This window comes from Melanostigma gelatinosum (assembly GCF_949748355.1).
Source record: "Melanostigma gelatinosum genome assembly, chromosome: 13".
NCBI classification, from domain to species: domain Eukaryota; kingdom Metazoa; phylum Chordata; class Actinopteri; order Perciformes; family Zoarcidae; genus Melanostigma; species Melanostigma gelatinosum.
Window position 1 is genome coordinate 22,495,920 of NC_136646.1, and position 26,535 is coordinate 22,522,454.

The 26,535-nt window shown below is 43.1% G+C and overlaps 1 protein-coding gene across 2 annotated transcripts; it reads right to left on the bottom strand.

The window, feature by feature from the left end:
- Positions 1-643: 643 nt before the first annotated feature.
- Positions 644-21,746, bottom strand: usp7 (ubiquitin specific peptidase 7 (herpes virus-associated)). Of its 2 annotated transcripts, none has more exons than XM_079282378.1 (31): positions 21,331-21,746; positions 16,861-16,965; positions 16,393-16,591; positions 15,374-15,512; positions 15,056-15,144; positions 14,854-14,962; positions 14,356-14,486; positions 14,042-14,096; positions 13,873-13,953; positions 13,450-13,540; positions 13,123-13,205; positions 12,858-12,967; positions 12,117-12,294; positions 10,880-11,024; positions 9,707-9,837; positions 8,615-8,749; positions 8,124-8,225; positions 7,752-7,857; positions 7,262-7,354; positions 7,071-7,138; positions 6,722-6,822; positions 5,901-6,054; positions 5,624-5,691; positions 4,851-4,959; positions 3,776-3,853; positions 3,584-3,684; positions 3,068-3,167; positions 2,074-2,193; positions 1,886-1,957; positions 1,578-1,668; positions 644-1,228 (listed from the first exon to the last, which is right to left on the bottom strand). In XM_079282378.1, exons 1-31 carry the CDS (start codon positions 21,401-21,403, stop codon positions 1,122-1,124), a joined length of 3,324 nt encoding a protein of 1,107 aa, XP_079138504.1. In that variant the 5' UTR covers positions 21,404-21,746; the 3' UTR covers positions 644-1,121. The 2 variants fall into 2 exon arrangements, with proteins under 2 accessions (XP_079138504.1, XP_079138503.1); XM_079282377.1 differs by having other exon boundaries at positions 4,851-4,953; positions 21,331-21,555.
- Positions 21,747-26,535: the final 4,789 nt, after the last annotated feature.

The following is a 26,535-nucleotide window of genomic DNA, read 5'->3' on the forward strand; positions in this document are numbered from 1 at the left end:
ACAAAAGGAAGAGAAAGTCAAAGGGGGGCAATGTCTGCGTGTGTGTGTTCCTTTAAAGTCACGGAGCAACTCAAAACCATAACCACAATGTACATTTGTCCGTCCTGAGAAACCTCTGACATTGAGTGCCTACGTGCAAGATGAAATACAGACAAATATCCTCCTTATTTTTCCCCCCCCATTTATTTTTAAACAGATGCTGTGGATTGTTATGTTTATTGTACAAGATCTGAAGAAAGAGACAAAAAAAAAAATGAATTCAGTTTTCCTCCAAACAAACTAAGTGAGAAAGAATTGCGCGTAAACTCGGAAATACTTGCTTTGTTACACTAAAAGGATCAGAGGAAAGAAAATCTAAAGAACCACATCGGGGCAACGAGTGAGCCTCGGGATAGACGCGGGAAATGACCATCGGGCCCCCCCCCCCCCGCTCCTGTCAGTTAGTCCTCAAACATCCTTCCATCAAACTCCCCACACAGCAGTACGACGCCTCTTCACACAACTCTATTTAAAAACAACTTCAAGAAAAATCTGACGGGGAAAAAAACAAGCTGGTGGGCGAAGGAAACAAAAACTAAGTCTGTCTGACACTAATATATATATATATATATATATATATATATATATATATATATATATATATATATATATATATATATATAGCGTCCCACTTCCTCTCCACGATCCCCTCTCTTCTTATTTTATATTAAAATCCAATTTCACTTCCAGACAGGAAACTAAAAAAGAGAAAACAGGCAGTCAAAAGAGAAGTTAGAAAAAATAACAGAAAACAACCGAACAGCCTCAAACATGGAGGGAGACGGTTAAAAAAGAAAATAAACAGCAAAATCAACAGTGAGGAGGTGGTTGGTGCAGTTAATTTTGTGTTGAAGGATAATCCGTCAGCTGCAGCAAGATCCGAATCGCTGAAGACTTAGTGCCGGTGTAGAGGTGTCCAGGCAGGGTGTTAAAAGTGATGAACACATACGCACACACAGTCTCACACAAACACACACGCACACGTTGGTTACAGTCTGTGGTTATGGTGTGTTAAAGTAGAGAGGGAGGAAGGTGGAGGAGGAGGCTGAGGATGGAGGACAGAGAGGAAGGGCGGGCTGCGTTTAGTTGTGGATCTTGATTGCTTTCTCCAGGTAGGTGTAGCGGCCTCTCTTTGGAGCTTTGTTGAAATGATCCAACCCGAGCCAGGGTCGCGGGTGGGACATGTTACCTGGAAGGAGACGCGTCAGAGAGGTCATTTCACGCCACGTCTCTTATTGAACGTTATCTTTATGATGCGGAGGAATACTTAAATTACCTTTAACCTAAAAACACAAAAAAACACAGACGCCAACATAGCGGGCTCGGGGGAAGCTAAACGCAGGGTGATAAAGAACTCGGTGCAACTTCTGCAGTGGACAATCAAATACAAGCAAAGTACAGTGATGCGAGGCTGGAACGTCAGTTCCCTCTGACAGCTCTTCTTCTCAACGCTGCAGGTGAGAGTCTCTCTCACACTTCACATATCCCTGTTCCCTGTTAAAGCCGGTCACCATGGTAACATCAGAAGCAGTAAATACCTGGCTGTGGTTCAAAGTCCTTCAGGTTGACCTCGTACTCGTCCTCGGTGATGTACTGATGCCGCCCCATCATCACAATCGCAAACTTGAACTGAGAACGAACGCAGACAGACGCACGTTACTGGACAGCTAACCCCAGTACAACATATCAGACCGACTGGTTACATGTAGTTCTGTGTATAACACATTAAAACGTCTTCTATGCATAAAACTAGAATGTCTGAGACATTTTATGAATCATGCACATCAATTATTCACCATAAAACATTTAAAATGAACTCAGACAGTCGTCTCTGGTCGTGTCTTACCTTCTCAAATTCTTTCTCCTGAATCCCCAGCATGGCCTGAATCCTCCTCATCACCTCCCGAAATGACTCGCCCTGTGGGGGAGAGGAGGAGGACAGTAGTGGTCAAGGAAGGAAACAACCAGCCAATCACAGAGCATGCAGCTGGCTTTCTGAGTATTACATCATAAGCAGACTAGAAACACACACACCTGTCTGATCTTGAGCAAGAAGGGGATCCCGAAGGTGCCGAAGACTTCCTTGTGGAAGTGAGCGACGGGGATCAGCATTTCACTGTCTTTGTCCAAGTCCACCTGGTCCAAAGGAATCTCCTGAGGGAAGGAAATAAGGAGAGAGAGAGAGGAGAGATTTAGTTTGTGTCTGTGACTAACTTTAGAGCAGGCTACTCCCACTACCGGATATGAAATACGAGTGGAAAGGCCTCCAGTGGGTGGTCAGCTACTTTAAAGAGCAGTTTCACAAATTCTGTTGCTGACTTCCGGTGTTTGAAGTCTCCTCAGACAGGTGCACTCTGGGTGAGGTCGGTACAGACTAGTTGACGTTACGGCTGTACGGAGCAGTTTAACACTTCTTTCACAATGTCGACACTCAAATTCTAAACTCAACACCCACATTCTTCTGTTCATCGTTTGAAGCCAGTACTTCTGCACGGCTGCAGATAAAGATTACGTTTCACTGTTATCTGGATTATAACATTTGGGGAATTAGGTTCCAGGGGTGGATGGTGTGATCCAAACACTGACAGTAACTACATATCATTGTAAAGTCCCAAAATGTACTGAAAAGATGTAAAGTGCACCGTACTTTCCGAACTATAGAGCGCACCGGTACATAGGCCGCACCAGCTGATTTTTAAAAGAAATGTGTACATAGATAAGCCGCACTGGCCTATAAGCCTCAGGAGTCCCCGTTGAACAGCAAGATGCTTTTAACAGTACTAAAGTTGTCTTCTTCTATGAACATCATAACATGTCGCTAGCTTCTAAGCTAATTTTAACATTACGGCCAATGGGGAAATGCTAACCGCGATTAGCATTAGCGAATATATAATATATCTTTGTACATCTTTTCACAGCGGCCTGTGAAGAGGAGGAGTGACTAAAGGAGGAAAAATCAGTCAAAATAAACTTGAACGAGACGAGACGCTCCGAACAGACACGCGGGGAACGCCTCACACGCACATACCTCTATTCTGAAGGTGCGGCTGGCGGCCGGAGATAAACATTCTAGCAGCTCGTCCTCCTGGTGAACCCCGATGATTTTATAGCTTACTATCTCCAACAGCCTGCAGGGGGAGAAAGAGAGGAGGGATGAATGCGCCACCGCAGCTTTTAGAGGAGGAACTGGTTCTCAGAGCATGAAGTCCAATTAAAAACAGGGAAAACGTGAAAAACGGGTCAACAAAAATATTCATTTGAAGCAGATATTAAAATCTCAGCGTTGTTAAAGACGACTTTATAACAATGAGAGGAATCTGCAGGCTGAGGCCTTAGATTCATGTACCTCTGAGGCATGAAGGAGATGAACTCTGGTGTTACCGAGACGTGAGTTATAGTAACTCTGAGGGAAAGTAGCAGTTTCTTAGTGTTTTAAATACTCACTCTCATAACGTTCACTATCATAAGCTAGATTTCCACAGGGTGGGATACCTGCCGCTACTGTAGCTGCTTCACAATAAAAGCTTTTTAAACGGGTGGCTACCTGAGCTTGTCGGAGCCTTTTTCAGAGAGCTCCACGGCCTTTTTACATTCTTCCAACAGGTCCCGCACACAGCCGTGCTTGTCAGGGTAGAGGGTGATCTCCTGCAAACACACGGGCACAGTTCACGTCTGCAGAAGCCACAGATTGGATTGTGTGTAGTGACATAATGCTCAGAGTGCGTCTCTGCCTTACCTCCTCTTTGAACTGGCTGTTGAGCCATATGGATTTAAAACTCCTCCTGTTCTCAAAGTCTGTTATCTTCATCTTCAACTGTGGACGCATCGAGAGAGAGAGAGACAATCAGGGAGCCGTTAAACACCCTGTGATCCAATGTGTTGCCGTAACACCGATCACACAGGTTTCATCTGGAATTCAATTTATTTTGTGCACACAATACTGCATCTTCCAGTTGCAGAAGAATCTCCCTTCACACTTGTCTGTATCTGCTACAGATTATAAACTGCCACAGAGACGGTTATATTTAGAAGATAATACACTGATTGACGATGACGCACGCCTGACTCATCTTTTCTGGAGGTTTTTCTACCTCCGCTGACAGCTGGCTACGGTAGTTTGAGCTTCGTTAGCTTAGCCTGGACCCTCTAATGTGAACTAAGCCATCATAACCATCACATGGCCCGACAGGAGAAGACACCTTGCCGTCATAACATCTAGTAAATGTCTACTGGTTCAGTGTTTGACATAAATCTGCTTTACTTTATAGTCAGAATTAAACTAAACTTTCGGGAAAGCAGAAAGAATGTTTGATGAGAAGGAAAACTGATTCAGAATCAAATCAGACCTCATTCTGACAGAAGACACAAAATCATTTTTCTGAGAAAAGTGCACAATTGGAAATATTTATGAACATTGAAAGTAGGGCTGCAATTATTGATTAATCTGCCAGTTATTTCCAAGCTTAATTAATTAGTCGTTTGGTCTAAAAAAAACCCATTACAAAACAGTGAAACAAAGGCCGTCGAAATATCTTAGGGCACAAGTTAAAACCCAATAAACGTCTTACTTTCAGTCCAAAAGCCAAAAATATTACTATAATGTAAGACCAAGAAATGCAGAATGAGTGAAATAAAACACAAGCAGCAACATGAGAAACAGTGAAAAACAACAAATGAAAGAAGACTGATTACAAGGAGAGCTTGAAACATAAAAGCTACCACTTTGGCACAAAAGCAGCCGTCGTGGGCCAAAACACACTTCCAAAAACTTGTGGGAAAGAAAACAGAAACCCCCCCTGAAGCCTCCCTACCTGCTGATAGTACAGCTTCTTGGGCTGCCGAGGCTTGAAGAATTGCAGCAGGTCCCGCAGCGTTCCCTCATAGTTGTGTCTGAGAGGATTCCCTGGACCGTCCCTGTACCTGGCCACCACACCACCAGGCAGGGGGGCAGGACGACCAAGGGGAGTGAAGAAGACGAAGAAGAAAAACAAGAGGGCGGAAGAAAGAAGAAGAGGAGGAGGAGAGAAAAGAGGCAAGTGGACAAGGAGAGAAAAAGAGGGAGAAGACGGAAACAGAAGGGGAAGACGAAAAAATTCAGCGAGATGCAGAATAGAGGAAGAATGGAGGGGGAGAGAGGGAGGCAGAGTGGGAGGAGTTAGAGGAAAACAACAAAGAAAGGTGGGGGGGGGGGGGGACAGGTTACGCAACATTTCTACTGACAACTGCAAGTAACCAGATCCAAGGCAAACATGACACAAGCTGCGAGAATAAAAACACGATATATAAACGTACACCACATGTTTCTATACGTCAAGCAGGACCGGAAACGTGTACGTAAAAGGGGAAATATGGAGACGTATTGACACAGACGACTTATGTATATGTGGTTGATCGTTATTTCCCGGTTTGTGTCCATGGAACATATCACAGGAGGAATATTAAATTAAATATGAATTAATTAAAACCACATTGGATCATTTCTTGCACTTCTTGGGTCTGTGTCAACATCACTGATCAACTGAAATGATCAAGACTTCTCTCTCTGTGTGCGTGTGCACGTGCGTGGATGAGACAAGCCTCCTACCCCTGTGACTTGAAGAACTGCAGCAGCATTGGATCAGTGTTCAACCTCTGAGCTACGGTCTTGGCCACCTGACAAACAAACAAACATTACAATGGGATCAGCAGAGCCTGACAGAGTTCATCTGTGTCTGCGTTTTAGGGCACAATACTTTTGGACTTCTTTGTTATGGTTTAATATCAGTATGTACATTAACAATAGAAAAACTATTCATCTTGAATTCCCCCCAAACTTCAAACATTCATCTAATGGATGGCCCGTACCTGAAACCAGTTCATACCTGAAAATAGTTCATGCGGTTAGAGAGCGTGACGACGAAGCCTGGGTCGTTGTGGATGGTCTTGTCACAGAAGATGACGTCCACCCGGTGGTAGAGATCCCGGAAATACTCCTTGGCTGTCGGCAGCTCGCTGCTGTCGTTCTCTGGGTCGTCCCTTTGTGATTGGAGAAAGGCAAGAGAATAGACGAATTAAAAAAAAAAAAAATGGGTACAGAATGTGCAGTGTTGACGCAGAGGAGACAACGGGAGGGAAGAGTTGGTAGACACAGATGTGACAGGTCGGGAGAGAGAATTTAAGAAAATGGCCTGAAACAAAAGAAGGCTCGAGACTAACTGACCATTCGGAGCCTTCAAAGAATATTTCTAAGCAAGAACTTCCTCTAAATGCACATGTACTCTCCTCTGTATTTCATCAGACACACCAAAGAGCCACGAGACATGCAAGTCCTCCGCCCATCTGATGTACTATTAGGACAGAACATAAGAAGCGGTACTGCGCTAAATCTAATTATACAACTGCAGGTTAGAGTGACGTGTGGAATCTTCTTGTGACAAACTTAAGTTCCGTTTACTGCCAGTGTAACTCACCAAAACACATCGTGTGCATCTTTGACGTCTAACAAAACACGACGAATGCATTTCCTCACGCAACATTCATTTGTTGGCGCTTGACTGTCAATGAGCATTACTGCACCATGTTTGTCCTGATATAAAGCTCACAGCTAGAACTACAACTCAGCCATGCTGCTATTAAAACTCTAAATCTATTCGGATGTAACTGAGCCCTCACCGCGCGTCCTGAATGTAATAATGGGCCTTACTTCTGGAAGACGATGATGTCACCGTCCATGAGCTCATCCAGGGCCTTGTCCAGAGAGACGTCGTAGTCCTGTATCCGCTCCGTTAGATTGGGCTTTACTTCCTGTAACACACAAGGCATCGTGGGAAATGTAGTCAGAATGAAGCCGTCTGGAAAGAGTATTTCGTCAAGAATGTGTAAACACGCAGCTACAGAGGAGCAGATGTTAGGAGAAAGAGACGTGCTGCATGTAGCGGTGTGAAAGTGTGCGCAGGAGGTTGTGAGACACGACTCGAGTGCCAGATAGAAGAGCACACGGCTGTGAAGAGTGAGAACAAGGGAGGAATGTGAGCGCTACATAAATAGATCACCTCATAGAGGATAAGGCTAGTTTCCTGCTGAAACCCTGCTCTCTCACACATGACTGGCAGAAGGTCTCCTGGTAACAGGGCGAGAAAGAGCAACAGAAACACCACTTTAAATCTTGAAGCTCCACTCATTTTTATGTGACGTTCGACCGCGTGGTAAGCTTCAAATAGACTGGGACGTGGCCACCACTTACTTATTTTGCAGGATATAGGTGTGTAGATATGTCCACAATAATTTAAGCTTCTGGTTTTGGGGTCGTACATCTTCAAGAACAACATGACATCATCTAAAAACGAGAGACACAAAAGACATTGTTGCGACAGAAGGTGGACAGCATATCAAAGACCTCGCTTAAATGATAACAACTAGAAGTCAACTCAAGTTACACACAATGACCCAACACCTGCTATTATTACCTTCATCGTGCATTTACCACAATGTGAACAGTAACAGCCGGTGATCATAACCTGTGAAGCAGCATTTCTAGTATTTCAAGTTGGAGTACGTCTGTGCCAACAACCTCAATGCAAAGTCAGTCTGAAGCAATACAACTCTGATGTAGAGGTCATGCTGAGCAGAGACGTTTGAAGCTAAAGAACAAGTCACTGAGCTCTACAAGTCAAAACGAGGTGAGAAAACGCTGCAGACACTGGGCTGGATGAGGGTCGACGTGGTGGACTTACGGTCTTTGTCGAACTTGGGTAATGTGGCCCCGCTGGCCGCCATCTCTGGATCCACCGTCTCCAGAAATATTGTCCAGGGGTTCTCATTGTCGCTCAGGTCGATCATCTGGAACACAAACATGCACCAACTTTTAAAACCAAAATACATATTACAGACGAGTGGACCACACTCGTCATATATACTGATGGGTCTTTAGGTTACTTTTGTAACTTAAATGAAATGTGTCCCAGAGCGATAAATGTACTGGATAGGCAGTGATGATGCAGTGGCAGCTTCTCACCTGACTGTACGTCAAACAGCAGTCAAAAGAGTTTCCAAAATGCCCATCGAACACCAAAACACAAACGCGGGTTACGCCCACAAACACTCACCGACTTGCTGCAGTCGGCCTCGTAGTCGAGCATGGCGGGTCGCTTGGTTCCATTGCTCCGGGCCTGCATGGGCCACAGCCTCATCTGTTCCTGTGGGAAACCCTGCAGCAAATCAACAGCAGAGATTCATTGAATTCACACTTATTAAAAAAGATGAACGGAAAAGCCCAAAAGGCATAAAGTAGCAATATGGTGGGAGAAAAATAAATCAAGCAGATGATGAGAGAACAGAAGATCTAAACAGTTATGTGAGGGCTCGAGATTACAACCATTTAGAGACCATTGAAGACGAAAACTTCTGTTTATTCTCACCAAGTCAGCACGGTGTACTGATCAACTGTTGATCAGTGGGAGGGAGATTTCGGGCGAGTGTGTGTACACGCGTTTAAAAAAAACAGTGACTGGATATACGGTGCATGCGGGATGAATACATTTTTAAAAATACATTAGTCGGATCCATTGCGCGCACACACACACACACACACACACACCATGGTCTGGGAGAGGGTCTGGACAAACTCCTGCAGCGTGGAGCTCTTCAGGACCTTGAAGACGGTGTACTTCACTTTCTCCTCGTCATACATGTCGTTGCCCTGATGACCACAGAACTGGTCCTCTGTTACGATCTGATGAGGACGACAAGAAGAAAACAACCTTAGTGACTTAGTTCAGACTGGACCGGGACATGAGAAGTGAGAACTCTTGGGAAACAAACTGCAGTGAGGCGTCAGATCACTGTAACTACATTTAGTAGTATTTTTTGTTTTCCACAGATGTTGTCTGTTGCTGAGATCAGGTTTAACAAATGAGAAAAGGAGTTTCCTCGCATTGCCTCTGCAGAGAAAAGAATAACGAGAAATCAGCCTTCTGTCCTGACCTCATACGTGGCTCAATTATATGAAGGCAGCGCTGCTGACATCTGTGAACAGGATAAACTTTTCTTATCTTTTAACAAGCCGTTTCCTTAGTGTCACTCGCTGCTCTTCTCACCATCTCGACCACACTGACTGCCACAGCTCAGCCGGCGCGCCCACGTTCTCTCAGTCAGAGAAAACAACCGTCGACTCGCCTTCACAGAAAGGTGGCGTTGGCCATTTTGTTGCTCCCTTTGATAACCTTGTCGCTATATTCCAATATAACATAAAACTGTCACACTAACCCCATAAGTATTGATGGAGTGCTAATGCATAATAGGCCTGGTAATTCATACAGAAGACAGGTATGTTATAATCTGCTGATCAGGTAAATAGTTGTTTACATCCAACTATGAAATTATATCTCAGCACTTCTACAAGTATTTTCATGTTAAAAGTCAAATAAGCTCTAGCATACTTAACGTAATGGAGCAGCACATCACAGTATGTAAGAAACCAATCTGCTGGTTTGGCACCACTAGTGCTACACTGCTGTACCCACTTGTCCAGCACTGCCACAAAAATGTGAGCAACGCTTTCAGGTTCCCACTGTACCTTCCAGTCTGTGAAACTTAAAGCCCACATGACAGACGTGTGCTCTCAACACTTAGCAGCTTGCAAAGTGTGCAAAGCCTCGCAGCACTAAAGACAGCCGTCCTGGTTTCCTACCTGGACCTGCATGTAGAGGTGAGCCTCCTGGCGCTCCTTCCTCTTCTGTGCCTCCACCCTTTTCTCCTCCAGCAGACGCTCCACCAGCTGCTGGGGGATGTCCATGTCAGTCATCGGCAGGAGCACCTCGCCTGGGACACAAGGGGAGATGTGAGGATCATGGAGTGCAGCACTGTAACATTGGTGTGTGTAGGGTTGTTGCGATACCAAAATGATGACTTCGATACGATACCTGCCATAAGTATCACGATACCCGATACTTACGATACAATACCACAAATACGATACTGGTATATTTATCTATAATAGTAATAAATAAAACATCTGTACGGTTCCCTTTTTACCAGCTTGTTCCTCCCCAGCGTTTTGAACACTTAACAAATAGCATTAATATTAATGTTTAACCTCTTCGCATCTTTTGAGCCTCTCATATTTCCGCTGGCTTTCAAACACAGCTGAAGGGAACTCTGTCTCTGTGTTGACTCTGCTGGCATCTGTCTGACTGTCTGTGGGAGTGGGTGGATAAACAATGTTTCATTTACTTGCATAGTGAGTTTGATGTTTTCACTTCATATTTTATCTTAATTGATCGCTACTATTAGTATCGATACTAAAAATATGCAAAATGGTATCGTTTTTAACGTACGGGTACCTTAGCATCGATACACCGTGCAACATTAGTGTGTGCTGTAGTCTTTAAGGCAGTCAACTACGGCTGCCAACGGGAGTAAGTCAGTCACCAAATGAAGAAGTGGAAACCGCAATTACATTTTGCCACACATGGAGTAAGGTTGGCCGATGCTCTAAACGACATCGCTTTAAGAAAAACAATATTATAAAGTTTTATCCAAAAAGAGCTTAAGAGACAAACATATTTAGAATGGAGAAGCATATGTTGCATTATCCATAAGTGGCCACAGTGTACAGGCACTACGTAAGTGCTATTTTATAGGAGGGCGTGCTGAGATCAATAGAGAAGACAAAGACTGAATATATGCGAGGACCAGTATCCTGCTGAACGATCCTCTCATCATATCGCCCAGGCCTAGTATGCAGTGCTGTACTTAAAGACAGATCAGCTGGTGCAGTGGAGGACAATAAGTCGTATTTTTATGGGAAAATCTCTGTTTAATATGAGCCAGAAAGGCAGAAGGAGAGGAGCATGTCACTCACTGAGCTTTGACTCGCGGATGTAGACCAACATGTACGCGTTGGTGCAGTGGCGCACTGAGAGGTCGTCATCGTGTCCTCCGTAGTTGTGCTCTATGGCCTCCTCCTTGGTGCACCGCGACACAACGTCGTCATCGAACTTACACCACTGGAGGGAAAGAAAGAGGAAACCAGAGAGCACTTACGACAACTTTTATGTCAGGCTTTCAACCAACAACTTACAAACGCATATCTATTAACTTCCCATCGGTCTCTTGAAAAGGATGACTCGTACAGTGCTCAACCAAGTGACCATCAATCACAAAATAAGCGACAGCACACGACACTAACGTGTGTGTGTGTGTGTGTGTGTGTGTGTGTGTGAGAGAGAGAGAGACAGGAGCTCAGTAGGGGATGGGAGTGGTTAAAGGTGTCGAGTGTGTAAGAAGGTTTTAGATGTACTACTACAGACAATAAAATGACTGAGCCTTAATGTTAAATGATGTCATTATGCATCGTCAGCGGCACAAAGCTGGATTGTTGTTGGTTATACTCCTGACTGGCAGAATGTATTTATTATGTCGCTAATTCAACACTGGTCTTGACATTAAGTGGTGAGATGGCCTTCTCTCAAGTAGCTTATCGGACCATTAAATGTCAATTAGTAGGTAGTTCAGCAAACGCTTCACCTGGTTTTCAATGGGATGCTTTGGGTGTTTTGATGTGGGGCTGTATGAGGATACTTAGACATTGTATTATGTACAGATGGTGGCCGACAGCCCCCAGTAGGATAAAGAACATCATCTACTGTAGTTAACACACAGACTATGTATGGAGTGATTTGTCACTAAAGAAGTGGCAGCTAATATTCTTCATCTTGGCTCTGGAGTCTAAGTTTAAAAGGCCAGAGAGAAATGAATGTTCTATGCATTTAATTTCATGTAAATAAGTAGAACATAAATAGCTGTAGTTCCACATTATTCTTTAAGGTCTACATCGTAACGAGAGAGAACATTCGTATGCTCATTTTGAATGTGGTAAAAGATAGTAACACTATAAAACATGTTTACTTTTCGTCTAATGTCGTCATATCAAATGACTCATCGTGATGCTGAAGTAGATCGCATATCTGAAGAAGTCGAGCACCCATAGTTTAGTTAATACCAGACAATGAGAACAGCTGGTCGTATTATTAGTGCAGAAAGCCCAACACCGCCCACACAATGTTTGGTGTAAGGTGTATTAGAAAAAGTGTCCTCACGATTGGTTCCTTGACAGTAACTTTGCAGTCTCCCTTTGGGTTAAGATAGACGACGTAGTGACCGCCGTGGTTGTCCCCGCTGTGCACAAGCACGGCGTGCAGGATGTAGTTGGCCGGGTCCTTGGAGTCGGTCTTCTGAAGGAACTCATCTAGAGGTAACTGATCCGGGAACTCAAACCTGCAGAGGAAAGAGGAGGACGGACGACTAAGCCATTAACATTCGGAACAACTAATTTATGCAAGAAAAGAAAGCGAGAGTTGAAGCCGCCATCATTTAACTCCCGACTGCATATCCACACACTCTGGATGTGTGTGTATACTTATACAAAGCCCTCAGGGGGCCAGGTGGCAGTGTCACACGGATGACTCAGAGCTTCAGGGGGACATTAACTATTCTGGACGGCTGCGTGCGTGGTCACAAAGTGTCACATTATCCTGGTGGATTATTAAAACACCATTAGCTCCCGAAAGGCTTTACACAGAACGATACGGCCTGCAGGAAACACTCAGTGACTCACTTTCTCTCTTGTTTTAGTGCAGCAGGTCAGGGCGTGCTGTTCAGAGAGCACCGGCTCGGGGGCCGTTTCTGGAAATAGACTGCTCCTTTAACCTATGCGATTATGGACCAGACCATCTCTAAACCTGTGTCGAACCACCGGCGCAGTGTGCGACAAGCAGAGATCTGATTCAAGCTGGGCAGTGGACAAGTAAACATTATGAAGTCTGGTGTTTTTGTTCTACCTGTCGTTAATCTTGATGTTTTGGTCGGTCTGCGGGTCATACATGAACCTCATCAGCTGCAGGTGGAGGATTGGAGGGAAGGTCAGGAACTTCACCCCCTTCTCTGCTTCCTGTAATACAACAAATGTGTCATCCGGTCAGTACATCCCATTCATTCTCCTCAGCGGTTGCAGCATAAACACCATATAAGATATAGCAAGATAAATAAAACTAAATGTAAGCAAATGAACTCGAACAAAAAGACACAAATAATTTAGATCCTTACCTGCAGGCCGTGCTCTCCTGCGTCATATTTGTTGTCGCCATCTAACTGTTCAGTTGCAACATAATCTTTGAACGACTCGAAGACTGGAAATAAACAGAAAGCAAAGATGAGATCAAGAAAAAGGCCATATTGGTAAATTCAGAAACAGGTCTTGTATACAGATGGGAGTTAACAGCAAATACAATATATATTCAAGGAATGACAAAATGTCAGAGAAAAGGAATGTTTAAACCAATTCATTATATAAAAAACTGAATCTGCTGAAGCACCACTGATTCATTGTTGGAGAAAATGAAGTGAAATGAAGGTGCTGATGTTGGTACTCACTGTTCTTCTTTCCTTTTATGCTTAGCTGGATGTCATAGTAGTCCTCTATCCGCTCTGACCGGTATTCCACATGCTTACACTGGATATATGACTAGAGAGAAACACACACGTCAGATTGTACGATACAATTGGCAAGTCAAAAATTTCTAAACAGGGTCACGTCTTGATTTAACCTCAGTCTATTCTTAAACTGGCCTTGTTCCAGGCTGCATCCTGTACTAAGTTAGACCACTTCACATCAACTAGATGTACAGCAATGTTTACATAATGCATGCTGCGCTGGCTTTACTGTGTACTCTGATAAATAAACAGCATCAGTCTCACTAAAAAGTTAACTCACGGTGGACTTTCACAACTACATAAAATGTGGCTGAAACCAGGAGGACAAGTCAGACAAGAAGAGCTGGAGACAAAGAAACATACCACCATCTTTCCTCTGAAGAGTTTGGGGATAGTTCCCTCAACACAGGTGCCTTTCATTTTGTTCTCCACATTGTCCAGGAGCTGAAACACACACACACACACAGCAAGTCAGTATCTATTCAGCATGCATACACACCCACATTCTCTAAGGGCATATGAGAGAACTCACCACTCGGCACAGCTCCTGTACGTCATGTTGCATGAAGCTATCTAGTGTTTCCCATCTTCACATAAGGAAAAAGAAAACACAACAAGGTAGTTAGATAAAATACTCACAGATCAGGAAAGATGCGAGGCTGGTAACCATTTAAAATTATACTAAAAATAACATCCAACGCCGTCTTTAAGTGTGAAAAGGCATCTGGATTTCAATGTTTATAGCATTTCAATGCCAACAAGAAAACACAGATATATTACAGCATCGATCTGTGCCCCTGTAAGATAAAGGACAGGTGAGCCGCCAACAAAGAAAGTCTACACTACCCAAAGGACTTGGTGAGTTTCTTGGTGCCGACGGGTTTGTCGCTGTGCTCCAGCTCGTAGAAAACCCTCTGCAGAGCCAGGGGAACGCTCTTGGAGGAGTCGTCTCCCTCTGTGGGCATCATGTACACCGCCTGGGGAGGAAGTCGAGAGGATTCACACTTAGCTTTGGACAATAACACTCTTATGTGGAAGTCACTCATTTTCTATATTAAAATGTGTTATTTTCATGACAAGTAAAATTCATTTCTAGAGCTCCTTCTGGAAAAAGCAATGCCGCAGCAGTGACACTACGGCTCATTAAAGGGATCCACAATGCAACCATTTGTTGCACAGTGCTCATGAATTATCTATCTATACATACATATACATACATATACATACATATACACACACACACACATCATGTGAACCACCAGGAGGGAACAAGTGTGTGTCCCGTCCAAACAAACGTGTAAAATACACAGAAACTGACACACAGATGCAGAGATCAAACCATACCCGTCGCAGCTGGTTGGTGAAGAACAGTGTCTGTAGCAGGCTGTTCATGTAGCAGGTAGCTCCCTGGTTCTTTAGTCCAACATAGCCTGTGTGTTTCTTTGAATCCCATCTGGTTACAGAGAAAAAGATGATGTTACGTTAGAAAATGAAACCTGGGACTATTGTAAAAACCCCAACCCAGAGAGAATCAGGAGCTACGTACGCCACTCCATGTGGGGCATCTGCCTGGACATAGACTTCAAATGTGACTTTGTCATCATCGACGAAGCCCCTCTCTGGATCGGTCACATCCTGAAACACAACACCACCAAAACAGTTCATATCAATATGAGTAGATGGCAGAAAACGCATTTTCTTACTCCTATTTATGAATAAGAGGTCCACAATGTGCAAATGCATTATGCTACAGCAAAGCCTCTTCTGTCCATCAAACAACAACTAAATGTATATTGTGTTTCTGCCAGTGTCTCTATCAGCATCTTCAACAAACAAGCCAATATTTCTCAGTTTCTGTACTTACACTCCAGGACATGAAGTTGGAGAAGCCCCAATCATTCTCTTTGTGGAAGAACAGGTGACTGATCCTGCGGCTGAAGGACTTCTCGTCGTCTTTGTAGTTGATGATCTTCAGCATGGCCTGAGCGTGGCACGACCATGACCTGAAACAACAGCATCCAGAAAACTAATTAGAAAACGACTATCATCTTTATTTCACGAACAAAGTAATGATGGCATCATGTATCCCATGAATGTTGATGCAGATCTGGAGCTAGTTACAGATTTAACACATTCTGTTATTGGGGAATTCTGCAGCCATGTTGTGGGAATGAGCCGTCTAAGTGAGCGTTCACTCGTTAAGATTCTGTTGAGGTTCGTGAAAAACTATAAAACATTAATAAAGATTTAATATTCCAAAAACAAAAGAACATGGAAGTGAATGGTGAGCTTGATTTATTGCATCTATGATGTAACACAAAACAAACCACCTGTGACTAAAAGGCCTTTGAGGCAAAGTACTTGACTAGAAGATCAGGTCATCAGGACCGCTGTTGGAAATGAATAAAATCGGCTCAATATAGAAATGTCTGGACTGACTGAACACCAGTTTTGTAAAAGGTGTCCTCGCAAAAAACTATTTATAACTATGGAAATAGTTCATTTAATGTTATCTAAAATAACGCTATTCGTGAACGAGTACCAGAGCAAGCGAGTTGAGTGGAGCGTAAAGTGGCAATTTAGTTTTATGGGCATTTTTTAGGGTGACGTCATCATAAAATATGACGACAGACATTTGAAGATTCATCTGAAAACCTCAATAGAAGCTTTGAATGTAAGAAATAAAAGATATCTGGTAAAGCCATAATTAAAAACACACAAAGCTTGTTTCTATGTTTGGAGCGAGTGAGATTTGAGTGCGTTGGGGTGAAAAGAGCTATTTCTCACAAGTCCCAATGTGTACCAAGAACCAGCAAATGTTTCAACTGTGCCCGTGCATCTCTGCAATGTCCCCCAAATCCCTCGTCCCACCGAGACACCTACGTGGAGTCGGACTCTGCGTTACACTGCAGGAAGAAGCCCACGCTCTTCTGGTGTGGCCGGTCGGGATAGAAGCGCGGCATCACCATTATCTTCCACGGAAGGTTCCGGACGAAGCAGGACGGGCTGAGCACGGACTCACTCAGGCGGCTAAAGCGCTCGACTACGAAGCGGAAAGTCGCCTCTGACCGCCAACTGGTGTCTGTGGAAAGATGGAGTTTTGACAGGTGGAAAGGTGGGATGGCGAACAGATTTCAAGACCAGGTGCAACCGGTCAATGGATACAACTTAATGAGAGACCAACAACCCCACAGCCAATTAGCTGACCAGTAATTCATCGGATCATGTGAAACCTGGATCATTAAAAAGGACATTTACTTCCACAGCACAAGCTTTGAAACAAGCTCTTTTCATGCAGAAGTGCTTGGAGTTTGTAATGTGTTTGTTAGTGCAAGTGCACATCATCCTCACCATCCTCCATGTCCTCCTCTGTGTTGTTGTGTCCATCTGCCATGGCCACGTTACCATTGATCACTGGGTTGGCCGGGATTCTTGGAGGGTCGTCTGTGTCTCCAGCTGTACAAAGAGAGGAACAGTCGAATAAGACTGGATGGTTCTAGCATCGATAGCAGGCTAGAGACCTTTCTTCAGTTGGAGGAAAGCTTGCCGATGCCGTCGCTGAATGTGTGACTTCAGCAGCTCAGAAACAAAAACGGATTACCTGACCAAGGTCAATACAATATGGAATGAAGACTTAAAAAATAAATAAAAAATAAATAAACAAACACTACACACACACACACACTGTAATCCATGTTTACCAGTCAACAGAAACAACCATTTAAAGTTTAAAATTGAGCTGGATTACTTTCTTACTACCATTGGAGCATTTTATTTCCAGAAATGTGAATACCGTACTTTTCGTACTATAAGCCGCTACTTTTTACCCCACGCTTTGAGGCGTCTGCTTATAGCCCGGTGCGCTTTATATACGGATTTTTCCGTAGCTTTTCTCCGCCACAACAACAACCGCAACTTCCGGTTCCGGTCTAACACAACATTTACGAGCTCCCGACACAGAACAGCTGCTACCAGCAACCCCTCTGCTACCAGCTGTTACTGACAGGGTCGAATATGAATATGAATATATATATATATATATATGAATATGAATATATATATATATATATATATATATTCGCTAATGCTAATCACGGTTAGCATTTCCCCATTGGCCGTAATGTTAAAATTAGCTTAGAAGCTAGCGACATGTTATGATGTTCATAGAAGACAACTTTAGTACCGTTAAAAGCATCTTGCTGTTCAAAGGGGACACCTGCGGCTTATAGACCAGTGCGGCTTATCTATGTACACATTCTTTTTTTTCTTTTAAAAATCAGCTGGTGCGGCCTATGTACCGGTGCGCTCTGTGGTCCGAAAAGTGCGGTATACAAATCAGAACTCTTACATCTTAAAATACCAAATGCAGTTTTGTCCCAGATTGTAAATTTTGGGAACATTTGGGATGAGATTAGACAAGAAATCTTATTTTGCCAAGTTGCTGTGAATGTGTGCACCTTTTAAAGAGCAGGACTTAAAATCTGATAATTACCATAATTTATTACATAAATACAGCATCAACCCAGATCGGACTTTTTTTTTTTTTTAAATCAACTGTCTCCATATTTATCTCCTGCATCGCCACATTTCATAGAGATCCTTCATGGCCCCTTTCATACATTTCACTGCTGAGACAGCATGGCATGTCGTCTTTCCCAGTCTGTGTGTGAGAGCGAGAGTGTGTGTGAGACAAAGACCATGGGACATTACAGTAGGCTGGGTAATTATCGACACAATGCAGGATTAGGCTGCCAGTCATCGCTCAAACAAAAACACACGCGCACAGAGGACAACAATGATCCTTCCGTATCATGAGTCGGCTCTATGTAGTCTCATCTATGGAAACGCATTGATAACAGATGAGCTTGGAGTAGACTCCAAGGAGTGATTGAAATCTGCCTGCATCCTGTGATGACAACAATAATGCAACAGAAGCCAGACTTATCCGGAACAACAACATTGATATAACTCAGGCACATGTCTCCAAACATGTTGATGTGTCAATCTGCCGCTTACACTGTATTTCACGTGTATCTGGGAGCCTCGTCTTCCTCCGAGCTGACGGCTGAAATGGTGTCAGTTGTGTGTGCGTCTCCAGGTAACGTTACTGGCCGAGTCCTCCAGGAGACTGACCTCGTTTCCTCAAGTGGATTACACGGTGCTCATGGGGTCTGTCAGTCAAATCCATGACAACTTCTTGTCCCGCCCACTGTGCCGGTCTATCCAGAAACCTCTGAGAACTACTTCCAAAATTTATCAGACCCTGCAATCTGCACAAGCCGAAGCTGGATATGGTTCCAATAATTTTATATATACGACAAAAAATGCCACACTCAAACTACACAGGTGTCTGGAAGGTGAAAATCCGAAGCATCTCAACACACTGATTTATTTTAAACACATTGATTTATTTTAAATATTTCCAAGAAGCATCTCAGTATTTTAACACTTGCTATGATTACACTACAACTTTCAATTTCAAGAGCGAAGTGCCAGCAAAGTATTCTAATCTTTCCTAATTTTTCATTAACGGTAATCATCACAGAGACAGATTTTCTCCTGTATTCTGGGCAAACAGAAAAACAACTCCAGGTGTGCGTTTAACCTACAGCAACAAGGTTATAAGAGCACAGCCGATCCTGCTACACTTCCTTGGCACGAAGATGCTGAAATGCTGTTTGATGCATTAGACTAAGTAACTTGTGTTTCTGTCTGAATGTGGACCGATGCAGTAAAGGTATGAAAACATCCCCTCAACAATCTCATGACGAACTGTATGAAGCCTCACCAAGGAAAGGTGTTGTGTTTATTATGTCAACTTGTTTTCACTGCAGTGCACTGGGAGAGAATCAAACATGGGTGAACCAGCAACTAAGGGTGAGGAAGTCTGTGAGTGCACCTGCTGCTAGGAAGACAAATATTAAAATAAACGATTGAAACATATAAATGACGCCTGGTGCTGGTTCCACTTGCTCATTTCTGCAATTATATAAGATAAGCATGCAGGAAAATAACAAGTAACAAAGTGTGTGCGAACAGATCATAAAATCACTGGGACCAAATGACGCAGTGATGCTGAAGGCTCTCGCAAGACAATATCCTGTACAGAGTTGACATTTAATTAAAAAAATGCATGAAATGGTGTTTAGGTCGGGTGTTCTGCGTGTAAAACGCGTACTAAAACGGTAACATGGGTGGCCCTGGCTACAAAAGCTTACGAACAATAACAGAGATCATTAAAAATGGCGAGCTCCATGCCGTCTGGTCGTCGTCCATACAATGAAGCAGCAAATCCCCGCGCTGCCTCTGTGCGGGCCTGGCTTACCGCAGCGGCGACTACCGTCACTAGCCACACGTTTCACCTAAAACGCTGTCAAACGTCAAAGTATAAACTAACTAAACATCAACATGATTTACATTTACGTCCGCCGGATTGTCATCTGCTCTGCTGACATAGCTAAACGTGTTATCCCCACAGTCAATTTAGTAAACCACGATCGCCGCATCTGCGTTAGCGCTAGCTACCTAGCAAACACGAGCCATTTATTCATCTGCAGGCCCTTATTAGCTGGAATCATAAGAGCTAACTAGCTACCAGAAATCCTAATTTAAAAAAATAAACACCCAAAGTATGAACTTTAAAACGGTACACAGCCATTAGAGACAAGTGGAAAAACTCGATCGCGTGAGGCAAATATTCAATGTCTAACATTTGAGCAACATCTGAATCGAACGTCGCAAAATACAAGCCGCCATTTGGAATGCCACACACCCCCTCCGTGAGTGTTGGCGGATCAGCTAACTAGCATGCTAGCCAGCGAATGAACGCAACGAGGTGGGCCTCGAAGCTAACGGACTAGCTTATAATTAGCTTGTCTCGCTAGCAATGTACATTTGCGTTTTACCAGCGTATTGAACACATAAGTGCAAGTAATACAGATACCCGGCAAACGTATTTACAACACAGATTATGCAATTAACGCATTTTTGCGGGCAAACGGACATCATTTACCGTGTAATGTTATTCACCCGGTGTCGTTAACGCACTCTGTAGGCCCACATTTGATGTACGAGCCATCAGACACGATGCTAACACACTATATTTTGGCTTAACGTTACATGCCCAACGTTAATTAACTGTCTATGTTTTCACGTCAATGACTCAATACATTTTTTTTTTTAACTCACGTTAGAATTAGTTCGATTGCATTAACGGCTACACTTTGACGAGGACCGCAGGTGCCGATAACTGTCAAGAATCAACCCACAGTAAAGTCAAAGCAGCAGGATTAATGTCCTTAGCGATGGTTCCACGTTAATGACAGACTAAGAGTCTGTCATTAACAAACGTGTTTACAAACGTGTAACGTGAGGTTATCATCAACCAGTGAGTTTCATGGACGCAATGTGGACTCACGATTGCGATGATTTGGTAAAAATGCATCTGAGAACTTGAACAAAAACAGTATATTTATTAAAAACAGTGCTCGATACTAATGAATGATTAGTGTGGCTAATATCTGACAATGTGGATAAACAGCTCATTTGGGGTTATGTTACGGAGAATTTAATATTTGGAAGCATACGGAGAGAAATACCAGCTCCAGTTCGGTTATAACGCAAACTGAGGTCAGATCCACACAAGTGTGCTGCAACGGACGCACAATCAGCAAAAAACAAATCGGCTATCCTGGCTAGCGTCGGGCCTTCGTGTTTACTGTAGAGTTGAGCATACAACTTAATGCATTTCTCGCGCCGCTGTTAAATTATGAAAAATAGGCTGTTACGTGTAAGTTCACCCTTCTTCGGACAATTTCTTACCTTCCATCTCCATGTCCTCTGGCTCGCTGAGCTGCTGCTCTCCGGCTTTCTGCTGCGTGTGGTGATGGTTCATGTCGGCAGCTGTTGTTGTTGTGGTGGTGATGCAGTGCTCCTTTCTCTTACTACCCTCGACCTTCTCCAGGGTGGGCTCGGCGGTGGACCTGGTTCTGGACTGCTGGTGAGGAGGTGTGGTGGTAGGATGCGGAGGAGGTGGGGTGCACAGGTCGAGCCTCGGCGGCCGGGCCTGCTCTGTCGCGACCTCGGCCTTGTCCGCTGTCAGCGCCGGGGAGCGAGGAGGGGAGGTCGGCGGGGGAGCGGGTAGAGAAACGCGGACGTATTTGCTCGCTATTCGCCCAATCTCGGCGCCTTTTGTGGGTGCGAAGAGTCGCTGGTTTTGACGGTGGAATGGATGGGCCGGGGCCCACTGAAATTAGTTTTAATCAATCCGGCTTTTACCACCGGAAAATGTGGGGCAAGAAGACAACGCACAACACGACTTTGCCCCTTTAAGGAACAAATACCCCGTTTATATAGCTAGTGTTTCGCTACCTGACACTAGGTAGCTAACTGGTGATATAGGTACAACAATGAAAACAACGGTTCCTTTGCTATATCGACACACATTCAACAACTTTGTCTGCGATATCCCCAGTCCGTGTGCTCCTCCGATTGTCCCTCGTCTGGGGAAGAGCGGAGGAAGAAGCTATCCATTCAAACCAGCTTCCACTACGGAATAGCACGAGTGTTGATTTGGAAGTTCGCGGAGACGAGAGTTGCAACGGCCCGATCATAAAACCCAAATCACGCACAATGGCTCCTAACACAATACACGGTAAAACGCGGCACCTCTTTGCATTTGCAGCTCGCCCTCTTGTTTCTCGTGAGGAATGTGCCCGGTCATACAACGTTAGCTGGCTCTCAAACCCCGCTCCTCCCGTGGTTTGTGATGTGTGGAGTCTGAGGTAAATCTCAAAATGGCGGTCGCGCTCTTCTCTGAAATGTCACATCCGCATGGATATCTTCTAAACACTGGCCCATCCCCGGTTCACATCCATGTAAAAGGATCGGGATCACGCGTGTGCATCGGGCACGGGGGAATAAAACATAAATACCAACAACAATTAGCAGATGAATGGAAATTATAGGAATGACAGGGCCTGGCATGCGTGAGACTGCACGTTGGAACACCTCTTATTGTTCACCACTAAACTGCAAAAATTCTTAACTTTTTTACTGAGTAATGTTGAACAGCTGCAGTTATGCCTGCGAATTAAAATGTTGTATGCAAAACATGAGCAATTACGAGTTTTATGGGCAAAAGAAACAATGGCCCTGCAGCATATTAAACTAAATATAAAAATAAACACAAATTTGACTGTAGGGTCATTCTTCAAGTAATGCACAAATGCAGGATTTCTACTCCAATGCAATATTTTTACATTGTGCTGCAGAATGTATATTAGCTACTTTCCTCTATAACGGACCTGCACCTGATGGTGGTAGCACATTGCTGCTTTTTGGCATCTCTTCTAGATTTTTCATCTTAATTTGTTCTATTTACTTATTACTTTTACTTGTAAAAAAAAAACAACTAAATTGCAAAAATACAAGCTATCATGCAAATGAATAAGGCCATACAGCAGGGGTCGCCAATTGGCGTCTGGGTCCGGATCCGGACCCAGACGCCGTTGTATCCGGACCCAGGACCTAAAATCGTTTTTATTTTGACAGAGCGCTTCTATTTTAACCGGCGCTGTGCAGCTTTTTCAGCCTTTACGGAACTCGTTCAGCGATGCAGGAAACGCACCGACCAATGCGTTGTAAATCACAACACGTGATGCAGCTCAACGAATCAAATATGGGTATTTAGAGATGTACACATGTGGAAATTGAGCCTGTTCCACAGCGAGGAGGCCTGACCACGTGCCCAGCTGCTTTGTACAGTCGACACGCTGCAACAATAAATCTACCAAAACTGGTTTACAATTAAAAGGAATTTAATCCCACTGATGCAAGTACGATTACAGTTACACAATGGCAAGGCAAGGCAAGGCAAGTTTTTGTATAGAACATTTCAACAACAAGGTAATTCAAAGTGCTTCACATAAAACCATTAAAAGCATCAAAACATAAGGCAAAAGAAAAGGAGATTTCAAAAACAATTAAAAAACAGTGTAAGAAATAAAATGCAGAAATGCAGGAAATTGATTAATATATTAATTGAACGTGGTTCAATTAAAGGCAGCAGCAAACAGAAAGGTCTTCAATCTTGATTTAAATGAGCTGAGGGTCTCAGCAGACCTGCAGCTTTCTGGGACTTTGTTCCAGATATGTGGAGCAGAAAAACTTAACGCTGCTTCTCCATGTTTAGTTCTGACTCTGGGAACAGAAAGTAGACCGGTCCCAGACGACCTGAGGGGTCGGGATGGTTCATAAGGCAGCAGCAGATCGGAGATGTATTTTGGTCCCAAACCATTCAGTGCTTTGTAAACCAACAGCAGGATTTTAAAGTCAATTCTTTGTTGGACAGGAAGCCAGTGCAAAGACCTCAGAACTGGAGTGATGTGGTCCACCCTCCTGGTCTTAGTGAGGACTCGAGCTGCAGCGTTCTGAATCAGCTGCAGCTTTCTGACGGACTTTTTACAGAGACCTGTAAACACACCGTTACAGTAGTCCAGTCTGCTGAAGATAAATGCATGGACACGTTTTTCCAAATCCTGTTGAGACATAAGTCCTCTAATCCTTGATATATTCTTCAGGTGATAGTAGGCTGATTTTGTAATTGTCTTGATATGGCTGTTCAGGTTGAGGTCTGAATCCATAACTACACCTAGATTTCTGGCTTGGTTTGTGGGTTTTAACATCAGTGACTGAAGCTGAGCGGTGATTTTCAATTGTTCGTCCTTGGTACCAAAAACAATTACTTCTGTTTTATCTTTGTTTAATTGAAGAAAATTCTGGCACATCCAGTTGTTGATTTGTTCAATGCAGTTACCCAGCCCTTGTATGGGATTATAGTCCCCTGGTGACATAGTTATGTAGATTTGTGTGTCTTCTGCATAATTATGATAACACACTTTGTTGTTTTCCATAATCTGAGCTAGTGGAAGCATGTAGATGTTGAACAGAAGAGGCCCCAGTATTGAACCTTGGGGAACACCACATGTCATTTTAGTCAGCTCTGATGTGTAATCAACTACAGACACAAAGTATTCTCGGCCCTTCAAGTAGGATTCAAACCAGTTAAGTGCGAAATGAGATGAAATGAGAAAAATATAATATTGTGTCAGTTATTCTTCAATCCAGCCCTTATTGTGCTTGTAATTAGAAGAACATTTATTCATTTCTATGTATTCTTTATAATCCATCTAGTTAAATTTGAAAATTGAGACGAGTAATTGTTAAAATATAATTGATGTGTACTTTCTTTATTTGATTTGACAGTTGTTGACTACACAGAGACGTAGGCTAGGCTTCTTGAATGTATTTATATATATATGGCACTAAATAGTGCAAGTTAGATATTATTGGAATGTTCCGGACCTTTGGCCGAGGAGATTTTCTCAATCTGGACCTTTTGGAATTTTAATTGAAGACCCCTGCTGTAGACCATGCGATTATCATACAAGCATAAAGTTATGCATTATTTATTGCTGTAACTTAGTTTTCTTTTTGCGTTTTACATGTAGCCTACATCAATCTGACAGTGGTGTTTCACCAAAGTGGCAAAAACATTATAAATGTTGCTGTTTTGCATATAATCCACACTGTAAACAGTGTCATTTTGCTTTTGACAGAAGCCATTTCACTGAATGGTGCACATTGTTTTACATATGTTTTACATGTATTATAGATGTCCACCAGTAAAATAAGCAACTCAGTAATTTTACTGTTAGTTTAAACTCCTTGGTCACTTTGTTCGCTACTATATAATCTAATACAATCCACTACAACAGCTCAGATATGAATGTTTACTTTTTGTAAAAAACTTTCACAGAGGTGTTGATTCAACGATGTGTTTATTATTGACGTTGAAGTTTGCAGTGCTGTACATGCATGCATCTATGCATGAAGCCATTCATTCACACATCGACACACACTTACGGAGTCAAACACATATTCATATCCTTTAATCCAGACCTTATTTCACTTTAAATGAGAAGAACAGTTGTTTATGTATTTCTAAGTATTATTTATAATCCATCCAGTTGAATTTGAAAACTGAGAGTAATAATTTGTTAAAATATAATTGATGTGTACTTTATTTGATTTGACAGTTGTTGACTACACAGAGACGTTGTTACTACTATTAGGCTTCTTGAATATATTTACATATATATGGCAGTAAATAGCGCGAGCTAGATATTATTGTAATGTTTCGGACCTTTGCCCGAGGAGATTTTCTCGATCTGGACCTTTTGGAATTTTAGTTGCAGACCCCTATCGGAATCAAAGATGAATTAAAACGAAGGTTTGCAATAAACACTTTACTCACTGGTGAAACGTACCAACTCTTATATAATTGGGTATTGCCACTGTGCAGGACAACCTCCGTCCAATCAGGATTTTTCCCTTCACCAGAGCAGTGTTTAGGCTCTAACACTGGTCTATGTCTGCAGTGCTGAAACCAGACCGTGGGGTCTGGTTTCAACACGTTCACGGATTTGCCTTCAGATTTGAGTAAATGGCACCATTCAGTGGATAAAAACAGAACTACAGCAGGACTCGGCCTTGAGTACCGTAGCAGTTGGGTATTTTAAAAATGACTCACGCACTTATGTGTAGTGTTCTGTATTAAATAATAGTTTGCTTGTTTTTTTAATTTAACATTTTAAAAACTCTGATCGAATGGATGGCTGGCTGTTGTCGAAAGATGTTTATAGAATAAACTTGTATGATTAATAAAGTCCATTAGTCAGCTCACAGAATATTATGACGATAAAACAATATTATATTATATTATATTGTAGTTTTCACGACAAAACTTGCAATCTCTCGCAAGCTTGAGTAATGAGGAATTTTCACTGTGGTTCTTTTGTGTCAATGCTGTGACGTACGTATATGACAGCCAATTAAATTCCGAGTAAAGCTCTGAAGCCCAGCCTGCAGTGCTCATGTGGCCAATCATAGTTGACATCTGGTCTAGTAGGCGGGATGTAGCGCAGACCAGGTTAGGCTGCGTTATATATATCTCGACGTCGGCGA